The sequence below is a fragment of the Mauremys reevesii genome, linkage group 11 (genome assembly GCF_016161935.1).
Source record: "Mauremys reevesii isolate NIE-2019 linkage group 11, ASM1616193v1, whole genome shotgun sequence".
Taxonomy (NCBI): Eukaryota; Metazoa; Chordata; order Testudines; family Geoemydidae; genus Mauremys; species Mauremys reevesii.
This window is the reverse complement of record NC_052633.1, coordinates 45001501-45014785: the sequence shown is the minus strand read 5'-3', so window position 1 is coordinate 45014785 and position 13285 is coordinate 45001501. Positions and strand designations below refer to the sequence as shown.

General features: G+C 43.0%; 1 protein-coding gene and 1 long non-coding RNA gene across 2 annotated transcripts in view; one reads left to right on the top strand and one right to left on the bottom strand.

The window, feature by feature from the left end:
- The window catches only part of LOC120374514, a 35538-nt gene extending 23999 nt beyond the window's left edge, over positions 1 to 11539 (bottom strand). The window contains exon 1 of the long non-coding RNA XR_005586130.1: positions 11013 to 11539. This is a non-coding gene — a long non-coding RNA (uncharacterized LOC120374514). The remainder of the gene's footprint in view (positions 1 to 11012) is intronic.
- The window catches only part of SLC4A10 (solute carrier family 4 member 10), a 169356-nt gene that overhangs the window by 126253 nt on the left and 29818 nt on the right, over positions 1 to 13285 (top strand). The window contains exon 14 of the mRNA XM_039494286.1: positions 574 to 819. Coding sequence (XP_039350220.1) covers positions 574 to 819 — 246 coding nt within the window. The remainder of the gene's footprint in view (positions 1 to 573; positions 820 to 13285) is intronic.

Below are 13285 nucleotides of genomic sequence, written 5' to 3'. Positions count from 1 at the left end.
TTGAGTTTTTCAGTAAAAAGGGATCCGGCCACTGCAAAATATAATTGAAATCCATGGCCTATTTTATAACTTGTGGTGTTCAATACTATTAAAAAGGGGGTAAATGAATAATATGACTATATCTACATGGAGTATCTCTAGTTCTTTATTTATAAAGGTGAAAACTGCATTACATGAGCTCCTATGCAGATTCCCTCCTTGGTGAGCTAACCAACATAGTACTTGATTGTCAGGACAGTATTCTGTCCAGGGCCAATGGTGGCTTCAAGATGGACATTAATGCACCCTAGCATTCACAAAGTAGCAAGTTCTGCTCACATCTCTGTTCCCTAACAAAGTTCTACAGTGTACTTTAGTGTTGTATTGGGCATTAGAGCTGGCTGTAGTCTTTACTTTTTGCAGATGGACAGCCTCCTTGGATTCAGTCTTTCTAGAGATGACTTTTGCGTTTGGCAGGTCAAGAGAGGATAGAAAAAATGCACATACCTACACAGAGTGGATTTTTGTAGTATTTCCTCTTCTGTGCCTATGAATTAATGTTTTGACTCTGTTAATTTTTCTTTTTTTTATTAGAGATTATGGGTTATCATACCTTTCTTTGAGAGCTAGCATTGGACTATGGACTGCAACTCTATGCATCATCCTTGTTGCAACTGATGCAAGCTCCCTAGTCTGTTACATTACCCGGTTTACTGAAGAAGCATTTGCTTCTCTTATCTGCATCATTTTCATTTATGAGGCCTTAGAGAAGCTATTTCATCTCGGTGAGACGTATCCAATCAACATGCATAATGATTTGGAACTGCTGACTCAATACTCGTAAGTAAGATTTCATTTGTTAACCATGGTGTTGTCTTTTTCATAAATTATATATTCCCTGTGAAGAATACGAATGGTGCACAGAAGGAAAAGCACTTTCATGCTTGAGACTCATTGCTTGACATACAGCAACCTATAGATGTGATAGAATCAATCCAGTGTTTTTCAAAATTATAATTGCTGTATGTTTTGTAGGGTTCATTCCTCCTTATGGTCATCATTTGGTCCATATGATCATAATGATCATAATGCGAGCTAAGTGCATGTACTGGGTGGGAAATAACACCTGTTAGTGCCTGATTCTGCTGTGCGGAGGCTGCAGTGGTGTAGTGGTTTCCTTAAGCAAATCATTTCACCTCTTATATGCCTCATTTTATCTATCTATAAAAGCTGTAAAACAGATATTGTGAGACTTAATTAGTGTTAATAAATTAATTACTATTTTGGTAAAGTAATTTGAGATATTTGGATGTGAAATGCTATAGAACTGCAAAATATTAGTTTTAACATGAATGTAGTACAATTCTGCACCTAACATAGACAGGTCTCCCTGCCCTACATTCTACATTCTCCTTGTCATTTTAAATGGACACAGTCATCTTCTTCACATCTCAGTCCTGAACTATTGTGCTGATGCATTCCACAGCAAAAGCAGTTGCATTTCAGTAGTGAGTGAAATGATTCCTAGGTGTAATTATACAAAGTGCTTTGAGATGAAAGGCACTATGCCCTGGTTTTGCACAGCTTTACTTTTCAGATTTTTACTTAATATATTACTGAATGGTTCATTACAGTAGTGTAGTATTAGTGCTCTATAATTTTCTTTGCAAGCACTTTATAGTTTATTAAAATAAATTTTAAAATAACATTTATATAGTATTTCTCTGTTGTCATTTTTACATATCTAATTTTGCCTTTCCTTACGGGGGTATAGTTCCCATTTAAGGGAGGGCAGAATATGATCTCTGGACTACGGCATTAAGGGTCTGATCCTGAGAAGTGAAATCAGTGAGAGTGCAGGTGTTCAGAACCTCTCAATATCAGGTCTTGGTTACTGATTCTTCCTTGTAACATTTAATAATGAGTTTTTTGAAATGGCTCTCTCAGCTTAAGAATCTTTACTTCATTGTTGCGTTCTGAAAGGTGCATGTGGATGAAGAGATTCAGAGAATAAAGACATGAAGTAAGCTAACAAGGACAGTTACTAAGAAATAAGAGTTTATGGATTCACTTATGTTATATGAGAACAAAAGTAGTCTAATGAAAAAGGACAGAATCTAGTCGCACCCTGGGGCTGATGATGGCCAGTCTCCTCAGCAAGTGAAACATGTCAAAAAGCATTCTCAGGCGGGAGAGCCTCTCCAGAAGTATGGTTTTTTTAATGATTTTGTTGAACTCAGATGAACTTTCTGCGTAGGGAGAGAAACAACAACACTAGGGCAAGGCCACCACCTTCTGTTCCAAAAGAGAATAACAGTGACTCAGCCAAACCTGGCATTTGCATTTTGAGCTGGAAAAAGAAACAAGACCAAGAAGCATTGGAACACATTGTTATATGTTGTTTTCTCTGAAAATATAGATCGAGAGTCTGGAGCTGAGCACACATACACATACACAGCCCTGTGGCCTGGGGCTGAAGTGTAATCCCCACCACCTGGGGCTGACAGCTGGAGCCCCACTGCCTGGGACTGAAGTCGCAGAGCTCATGTAAAATCACAGAATCCATGATCTCTGTGACCAACTCGTAGCCTTACTAATAAGTTATGGTTTGATGTGTATATATACTCTCTCATCATATTGTGCAAGTACTCTTCCTCGGTGGTACTTTAACCTAAAGAATAGACATGTGTTTATTGGCTTTTCTCCAAATTCACATTCAGACTATGTATATGCACCAGGGATGAAATCCTGGCCCCACTGAAGTCCATAGGAGTTTTGCCACTGACTTCGATGGGGTCAGGATTTCACCTTAAGGATCTGTATAGAGTGTAATTTGTGTTTTTTGAGTATAAGTGGGGAGGAGGGGGACGGGGGGGTTAAAAGGCTCAATATTTCTGGGCATTTGGGGGGTCAAAAGGAAATGAGCTTTGGTGTTCTCATAATATTTCTGTTCATGAAAAGTTGAAATATTACATGAAGGCTCCAGACAGCAAGCAGACATTAAAAATATTTCATGGGTTTACCTTAATGACAGAATATTATTCAAGTTATTGTGGAAATACAATTAACAGCCTTCCTATGTACAGTAGAGCTGCAGTAGTAGATACCTCCATATTTTAAGGGACAACATCAACATAACTCAACTGATAATAGTGGCATTTACAAATAAAAATTGTTAAATTATAATTACATACAGTCCTTAGAACACCTGATGTATTTGTGAGGGGGACCTGTTTACTAACTATGAACCCTTGATGAATATCTACCATATGCTTTTTTTTTTTTTTTTTTTTTTTTTTTTTGCTGCTTTACAATGCATATAGAACTTGCAGGGCACTGACAGCAGGAAGAAGAGTGCCAACCAAATTGTCATCATCCCCTCAAACTCTAGCATTGGGACTTCCTGTCCTATAACATCAGCCAAACAGTGTCAGAATTTCTAAGCACAGCTCCCCAAAAGGCATGTGCCTTTCAGATGTTTTCCAAATAACATCACTTCATTCTTTTAGGTGATATTGTACTGACATTATATAACTATCTAGATCAAATGTCTGATGTCATATTTTCGATACTGTATTTTTTCTTATTTTCATCTTTCTGGGCTTCTTTTCTTGGTTAATCACAAATTTCTTTCAGTTATGAAAAATTACATTTATTTGCATTTTTACATTGTGTCTCACTTTGTGTAGGCCTAACTGGTATTTATACCCATATCTTCCACCTGTATGCATGCCCTAGGATTATTTATGCCAGATAGCCCCATTAATGTCAAACCCACTGGCTGACTCAGTGCAGATGCCATATTAGTAGGACCACTGAATACTGCTCTCCACCAGGCAATGGGAGAGCTCTCAGTGACACTTCACAGTTTAACTGCTGTACTCTCCAAATCTCATTCAAATTCTCTGCCCTTCAGATCCTCAGATCTTCTCTTCAAAACAGACCTTTCCCCGACCTCCTACCCTCCAGCCTGACATAGTTGGAAGTTTATAGTTTACTTAGGTTGAACAATTCTATTTTCAGGACTTGGCTCCACATCTGTCCTTTTTCCTTTATCCTCACTGTTACTGGGGATGTCAATATCCACATCGACAATTTGCATCATACTGCCACTGCTTCAGGACATGCTCTGACATCGAGGAGTGTGCTTGCTGTGCCAAGGATTATACCCTTGAACAAATAATTCCACTCTTCTTTTTCTGTCTATAACTCTATTACTACTTCATCAACTATGACTTTGCTTTTCCTAATCCCTCATGTATGTATTGTTCTCTAAAACAGTTACATTCATTACTTTTCTGTCTCAAGTCTTCATTGGATGTTCCTACTACTTCCTGATCCACATACCAATACCTGCAGCTAAATCCTTCTTCTGACTTTTGATGCAGTTTCATTCCGCTGATCTCATACACAGTTCACTTATTCTCATACACAAGTCACTTCCATAAACTGACGTTCTCACAGGTCTGGTGGGGCAAGGACGTGCTTTAAGGCACACTATTTACCAGAGCACTAGGAAAATCCAGGTTATCTACTGTCCCACATAGTTATGCCAGTATAACTTTGAAGTGTAGACCACGCCTGAATTTTTTCCCCAGTCAGCCGGACCATCCACCTGGACCTGTCTAGGAGAATGCCCCTTGATGGCTGCTCCATTTTGGGACAGATCCATTTAGTGTCAATGAGTTGTAATCACTGGTCCAATAGCTCTTCCTCCCTTCTAGGTGAGGGTATGTTGGAATTGTCTGATTTCCCTTCTAAGGGTATGTCTTTACTGCACAGTTGCCGAGTGTTGCCCCTAATTCCCCTCCTGTCCACATACAAAAACCTCTCACCCAAATTTAGTGATGCTTTCAACCTGGGTATCAAGTGCTGGTTTTACTCAGGCTGGTAACCCACCCACTTTGTAATGGGGACACAAGCTAAATCAGTTGATGCTGATAGTTCTCCAATGCCTGACCACTATTTCCCCTGTGTGCCCAGAAGGTCAGACAGATTTACAAAGAATTGTAAAGTGACTTAGTTTACTGCAACACAAAGAACCATGGGATGTACCCCCAGAAGTCCTAGTGACACACACGGGTGATTGCAGCACAAATAAGGACACAGTAACATTGGTAGGGCTTTGCACTTTGGTTGCTCTCACCCAGGCTTGGCTAACCTGGGTGCTCAGACCCAGGTGCCTGTGGTCATGGTCACAGGTCATGGGCAATAAACAAAAAATCATGGCCTGTGACCTGTCCATGACTTGCACTATTAATACCCCTGATTAAATCTTAGCTGGGGGGTATGCTGCTCTAAGGGGTATTGAGTATTTGGCAAGCTGCCAAAAAATTTCTGAGGAAAACAACTGAGAGAAAGGAAATGATGATTTTAACACTTTATCTCAGCCAAATCTGAATGGAATTTCATGGGACAAAGAAAATGCATTTCTGTAACCAGAGCAGATTCCAAGTATCAAAGTTCTGCTGCAAACAATGGAGATTTGGCAGAATCTCCAAGAAACCTTTGCAAGAATCTTTAATGGAAAGTGTTAGGCAACTTAAATATAGGAGTCACTACCAGCCTCTCCTGTAATAAACTGCAGAAGTCAGTAATAGGAGTAATTAGGACAATCAGTTTCTAACAAGTAGACATAAGTATTTGGATGTAACAATATTGTAAGTCATTCTAAAATCATTCCTAAAATTTCACTTCTGCCAAGAAGTGAATTAAAATTTAACAAAAGACAACAGCCTCAAAGAACTGAACCGTTGTCCTGTTTCTCTCCCCATGCTTTTTGTTTACTAACCTCACTTGTTGCATCATATTTGGATTTTGGTCCTGATCCTGCAATGAGCTACATGTGGCAGGATCAATGCACTCACAGCCACCCTAGAGACTTCACTGGGGACATATGTGGATGCAGGATTGGGGCCTTAGATTGTAACATCTTTAGAGCAGGGATTCAGAAATAATGAAAAATATTAATAGTCACAACAGTTCACTCGAAGGACAAATGTAAATTGTACCTTTAAAATGTTCTTCATTATGCTACTGTGCTGCAGTATGAATATTTTTTTCAGGATATTGCCTTGAAGAAATTAAAATGGCAACTCTGTAGGTCACATAAACATGTATTCTGTTTATGTGGTGTGCACATACTTTTTGGCCTGTTTCTTATTCCTGTGACCTTTTCGTACTTGTATTGTCCTTGGTGTTTATAAGTTGGCATGGCAATCCCTTCTCATTTCTCCCCACTCCTCCTCCTGCTGCTTTCTCTTATTTTCTTCGCGTCTATCAAATGTTTCTTCTCGTGACTCCTATCTGGAGCACTGGTATATGGGAAAACAAGGTTTTAAATGAGGACACTGAATGTCAGGATAGGTTTCTTTGTTAAAAATGTAGTGCTTGTCCTACTTCTCCCCCAATCGTGTGAGTTTAAAATGCTAACAGGAGTTGAAGAGCAGAACAAAATAGGCATCTTAGGTGCAAGGAGTACTGCTTTAAAAACAATGATCCAGTATTCTTAAGTATCTTAAAATGCTGCTTATCTTATCTTCAAATATGGGACACAAATTACTTCTTTAGTTGATATTTTTGGGTTCTTGGGACCTTAGGGTATATACACAGCATAGTAAGCCTGTGGGATCTGCACCTGGAGACTTGATATCTCCAAGCCTCCAGGAGTGTCCACCTTGCTTTAGAAACCCAGGCCTCACAACCATCACAATTTCAGCTACTATGGGTTTATATCATCATATCCCAGGGCTCCTAGTGCCCTCGCCAGTCTAGCTGCTTTGTGGCTTCATTCATAGTGGGTTGTCCAGGAATTTGTCGGTCTGTCCCACTAGAAGTAGCTGGGTATAGTTCACCAGCACATCCAACCAAGCTATTTTGTGTTGAATGCTCCCAGCAGCTGGAACCATCAGTGTGGGTCCCAATGTAGTGGAAGAACTTCTTCACCTCCTGCTGTCAGATCTATTTTGGGAATTAGGTATCTGGGGAAGGATAGCTCAGTGGTTTGAGCATTGGGCTGCTAAACCCAGGGTTGGGAGTTCAATCCTGGAAGGGACCATTTTGGAATCTGGGGCAAAAATCTGTCTGGGGATTGGTCCTGCTTTTGAGCAGGGGGTTGGACTAGATGACCTCCTGAGGTCCCTTCCAACCCTGATAGTCTATGATCTGTGGGACACTGGTGGACATTTTGATGGCAGTTTTTGACCTGCTGAAGGCACCTCTCAGAGGCAGATAATGCCATGCCAGCTACAATCCAGCTGATGCTGCTCCTGCCTGTTGCCTTAGCTGCATCTTCCCCCTCTGTAGACCATCATTTCTAGAGTAGGGTTACAAGCATAGATTGGTGGGATCACTTCATAAAGCGGACCTAGACTGATCATTGGGCCCAGAATTTTTGCATGAAGAAGCAAACATTCCTGGAAGTCTGTGATCAGTTTGCCTCAACCCTCCAGTGTCACAACAACCACAGGAGGGTCTCAAATTGGGTCGCCGTAGCTACCTGGAAGCTGACTACCCCACACTGCTGCAGGTCTGTGGCTAACCAGTTTGGAGTTGGCAAATCAGCTCTGAGTGGTGTTGTGGCAGAGGTTTGTGAAGCGATCAGGACTGTGATGTACCCAAAGGTGGGTGTGATTCCAAATATTCCTCAAATAATTGCTGGCTTTGAGAGAATGCATTTCCTAGACTGCACTGGAGCTGTCTATGGGACTCATGTATGTATCGTTTGCCCTCTGTAAACAGGGCCGGTGCAAGGATGTTTCGCGCCCTAGGCGAAACTTCCACCTTGCGCCCTCCCCCGTCCCCGAGCCTCCGCCCTGAGGCATCCCCCCCACAGCAGCTCCCCCCCTCTGCCTTGAGGCGCCCGCCCTGCGGCAGCTCCCCACCCTCCGCCCTGAGGCATCCCCTCCGCCCCAGCTCACCCCTGCTCCACCTCCACCCCGAGCACGCCGTCGCTGCTTCACTTCTCCTGCCTCCAAGGCTTGCAGCGCCAATCAGCTTAGGCACCACAAGCCTGGGAGGCAGGAGAAGTGAAGCAGCCACGCCGTGCTCGGGGAGGAGGCGGGGCAGGAGTGAGCTGGGGCGGGGAGTTCCCCTGCGTGCCACCCCCCCTTACTTGCTGCAGGCGGCCCTCCCCGCTCTCCCCTGCCCCAGCTCCCTCCGCCTAAATGCCGGCGGCGATTGGGGCGGCTGAAGATCCGGCCGCCGCGGTCACTGCCGAAGAAAATGCCGCCCCCCAAATCCTAGCGGGCAGTCACCTAAATGGTTGCACCGGCCCTGTCTGCAAGGAGCACTTCAGTACATAAACTGCAAAGGGTATTACTCCATCATGATGCAGGCCCTGGTCAACCACAAGGGCAGATACATGGATACTAACATAGAATACATGATGCTAGAGTGTTCCAAAGTGTGGGAGTTTACCTTCATGGAGAAGCTGGGACATTATCCTTACTGTTGTTCTAGGGTATCTCGCTTAAACCCTGTTGCCATGGCTTATGAAACTGTACCCTGATTTCAGAGGACCTGGCAAAAGAAGGTTCAACTACACACTCTGTAGCTGTAAGATGGTGGTAGAATATGAATTTGAAATCCCATTGGCACTGCCTTCAGAACCTGTGTCATCAATGCAGTCTGCATTATTGTGTTCTGCTGTGTTCTGCTCAATGTCTGCAGGGACAAGTAAGAACCTTTGTGCCAGGAGTGGACTCAAGACACCACTGGGTTTCTGAACAGGCACACGTATCCAGAACTCCTGACTGGTGCTGGGTTCATGTGTGCAATCAGGGTAGGGTGACCAGATATCCCGATTTTATAGGGACAGTCCTGATTTTCGGGTCTTTTTCTTATATATGCTCCTATTACCCCCACCCCCATCCCGATTTTTCACATTTGCTGTCTGGTCACCCTAAATCAGGGATGCTTTGTGCACCCACATAATGGGTTTGCATGGTCCCATGTATGAAAGGGAATGAAGTGGAATTTGAGGCTGTGTATAGGTGTGGGTATTTGTGTTGGTATTCTGTATTATGAATTTTGGAAACACTTTCATAAAACGTACAGAAATGTGTTATGCATTTTATCAATACCGGCAATGTGCTTCAACTCTCAGTTTGTGGATTACTGTGATGATATTTTTGTAAATTTTTGTTATGACATTTATTGCAAATGGGCATGTGGTGACATTTTTTTTAAAGTTAGTGCCACTTTTAACATTACATACAGTAAAACTTGCTATTGTAACCTTGTGTGCAAATTCAATACTTAATTTTATGCAGGTATTTATATATCAAAGTTAGAACTAGAAAAGCAGACCAGCTGCCATCAAAACTCACAACACAGTAAACAAACTCAGTGCCAAAACAGTGAAAGGTGCATGTTCCCAAATGACATGTTCAGCTATTCCTGGGTGTCCACTGTCCTTCTGTTTTTGGCCTTTCTGGTGAATTTTGCATGTGCAGGCTGCTCATGGACTGGAGTGGATGAATGCAGAGGGTACATGTGTCTGTTCTGGGTGCTATTGTTCATTGCCTGTGATGTGGTCCAGCCAGTCTCTGAATTGTCCAAATCCTGCCTAGCTTGCAGGATACAATAGCATGGAGGGAACTCAAGTCATGCAGGAGATGAAGGTGGCAGTGGAGCCTGCAGGCTGGTAGCCATGAGTACAAGTAACTGCTCAAACTCCTTCTGCTGTGCTCTGTCTTCACCCCTCAACCTGCGGTCTGTCCACCACTTTCTTCTTGCACCGTGCAGCCTCTGTCTCTTTTTCCACCCACCTTGCATCCTTCACCTTCTGATACTCCATTTGGTCCTTCTGGGACTCTGTCTGCCGATTTATTTTATCTAGTAGAATCTCTTCCGTCAGCTTATCTTGGCCTTTCTCCTTGCCTGCAGTAGGGTGGGTCTGCTTCCCCAGGCTCCTGGTGCCTCAATCAAAGAGGCTGCTTTAATTAAAGGCCAAAAGATGACACTTTGTATCAGTGGGCTTTATTTTATTCACACAAAAAATACCCGCCACTTCCAACATCCTTTGAAGCAGCACTGAAAAGCACCTCATATCATGGCAAGATGTATGTAAAAATTCAGTTGGAATGTTTTCTATATCTCCTTGATTGTTTTCCAGGGTGGGGAAGAGTAAGGGAGCTTATGAGTTGTCTAAACACTGGCTATGGTTTTTCAAACCTTTCAGGCAGGGCAAGCGCTGGAGAACATTGATATTCTGTAGGTCCCCATATGGAAATGTTAACTTATATTCCAGGCCAGCGGAGGACAGCCATCCATCTGTGCTAAGGAGATATTTAGGCATCTAGAGAATGACCAGTGTGTGTTGCTGTGGAGGAGACTATTGAAATACAGAGGTGGAACTAATAAATGTGCCCTGCTCTGGATCATAGCAGATCATCTAGAGTTCCTACTTTGTGAGAAGTTCACTTTCATCACCAGCCAACGATGGGGAAAAATTCTTAGTAAAATGAACAAGATGTTGAGTTAGCATGGACATGTAGTACATCCTCCTTACAAGCACCATGCATGCATGCACAGACCTGACTTCCTGTCTGCCACGGGGACCCCTAACACAGATAAACAGCCAACCTCTGCTGTAATTTGAATTCATATATTAAAGCCAGCAAAGGACTAAATACACACTTGCTTTTGTTTGGACTCGTAACAGCCAGCTTTTCTGGGACTCAGTTTACAGGTGGTCTAGGACAGTGTGGGCATGGCTGATTTATAAGATGCTCTATATTACATGGGAGGGGTACATAAGGCTGTTAATTGTGGAGCCCCAACCCATACTTATAACAATCCATCAGTAACCAGTAAAAATGTTGTAACTGCTTGTTTAATATTTGTTCTTTTTTTTTAATTCCATGGGGTGTCAGTAGGAAGGGGGGTGGCGCTAGGGGAACGGCATGGGTTCTGCCCTGAACAGAAGCACATCAAAACCCCTGCTAGTTTTAATAACTTAATAGGGCCACTAACCAAAAATCCCTTCCGTTCATATATTAACAACAACAAATATGGTAGCAGAAACTTACCAGGCTCCGGCTCCAGCACTTGCTCTGATACCACTTCTGCAGTCGGCTGCTCCCCAGGGCCATCCCCGTACAGCTCCTCTGAGTATGGCTGTAGGATGTGCTGCAGAGGCAATGGCAGCAAAACCTCTTCAGTTACCAGCCTCAGCACCAGGGTCACCTCTTGCCCTCATCCAACAGCGGGTTGTCCTCCAGCGGTGCTTGTGATTGGGGGTTATAAGGGTGCCAACCCTGCTCAGCCGATTGTGATGCAACACTGTGGGCTCAGTGCTCACTACAGTACCCAGTCAAATTCCTCATAAAAAGGGCAGAAAAATGGGGAATTCCCAGAGGTGCTGTTAGAAGCTTTGACTTCGTGGTACTCTGTCTTCAGACACTCAATCTGCTCTGTGTATTGTTCTGCTCTCCAGTCAATCCCCAATGGTAACAGCCCCTCACATATAGCTTTGTAGACATAGCTGTTTTTTTCTGTTCTTGATAAAATTGAATGTCTTGCTCAACTCATGCCCAAGGTTAACCAGAATCCAGCTGTGTTCCTCTGGTCAGCTAGCAATGTGCTTGGTGCGGGACTTCTTTGTGCTGGCCGTATTAATACACCTCTACCTTGTATAACACTGTCCTCGGGAGCTAAAAAATCTTACCGTGTTATAGGTGAAACCGTGTTATATTGAACTTGCTTTGATCCACCGGAGTGTGCAGCCCCACCCTGGAGCGCTACTTTACCACGTTATATCCGAATTCGTGTTATATTGGGTGGCATTATAGCGAGGTTTGCTATGTGTGAGGGTTGACTGTTTCCAGTTGAGCATGGAAATGAAGGGTTAAATGCTGAGCAGCTGTATTTGAACCACAAGGTTCCTTTTGTTTCCTGGGAAGCAAGTGTGGGAAATTATGGGATGGCCAGGCAGAGAAGCACAGGGATAGCGTTGACGGATTCTCCAGATCCAAGGCTGGTGACCTGGATTTGAGTTGCACCCACACTGCAAAATGCCAAGGCTTTGACCCACATCACAGCAGGACTCAGGCTGTGACCCACCCCGCAGCACGGTCCATGGGCCAGAGTCCAGTGTGGTTCCTGGCCTGAGTCAGGCTGATTTGTGTGTGGATGGAAGGAGGGCTTGGGCCTAAACCTGAGTCAGCCCAGGCTTTTGTGCTTTGTAGACATAACCATAGACACTTCGTCTTTCTTTATTGGGTTTTTTTCCCCCAAAAATGATGAGTTCATGTTGTTTCTTAACCAAATAATTCTCCACCAGAAGTTACTCAATTATTAACAGATTACATTGAATAATTTCAAAGTGATTTCTTGGCATAGTAGTATGCATATTACAATCTGTCTTGGTATTGACATGTACTTAAGAATTAGGAGTAGAAAATCCCACTCCTTGATTTATTTAAGAAGCCAAGTTCATGTCAATCTGGCATGTCCTATAAAGAGTATAGAAATCAGTGCCTGTGCAGCATATCATGAAGACTAGTTTTGCACATACAGTGCTGCATGCATGCCAGCTTTAGATGTTTCAGTGTGTAATTTAAAGACACAGTTTACTTAGAGGCAAGTTCTCCTAATTTTTATCTTGCAAAGTCCTGTGGCAATTGAAATCAGTAGAACTGCAGGGAATGTAAGTCAGAACAGAATTTAGCCCCTGATTTATAGAGCTCCTCATTAGCACTATGGATATAAAACTGAGTTTGAATTAAATTAATGAATTATTTTAAATGATTTTTAATTTAAATGTTCATTTGCTGTCCCTTGCAACACCTGCTGATCCTTCCTACTATAGAGTGACTCCTAGTCGTCTAATCCTCCAATGATTTCCCTCTTTTTCTGAAAATTACACTAACCTCAGCATCCAGTTCCTCCAGCTTCAACATGACAAATGTTTCCCTTTTCCCTCTACCTATGCCTCCCATCAGCCAGAACTCTACCCTACCTACCATCCAACTAATTTCCCAGGTGCTACCCTCCCCTTCTCCCCATCTGCTGCTTCTTCTGTCTCTCTTTTTCTTGTATAGCATGTGCCCTTCTCAGTTTCTGATTGCTGACACCCTGCTCACTATCACCTCCTCTACTCTGGAAACCCTAGAGAGGTTCCCACGGGGTCCACTCTTACCCCTCAGTCACCCAGTTTTCAGGTGTTATGCAGTCTAAACCACATAATTTCTGAGGATTATGAAGACTTTACAAAGACCTTGGCTAGTTTTGCGGTGTATATTGATCTCTTGAGCCATGGATACAGTACATTCTAACAATCAGAGTTTAGTGACAATGAACA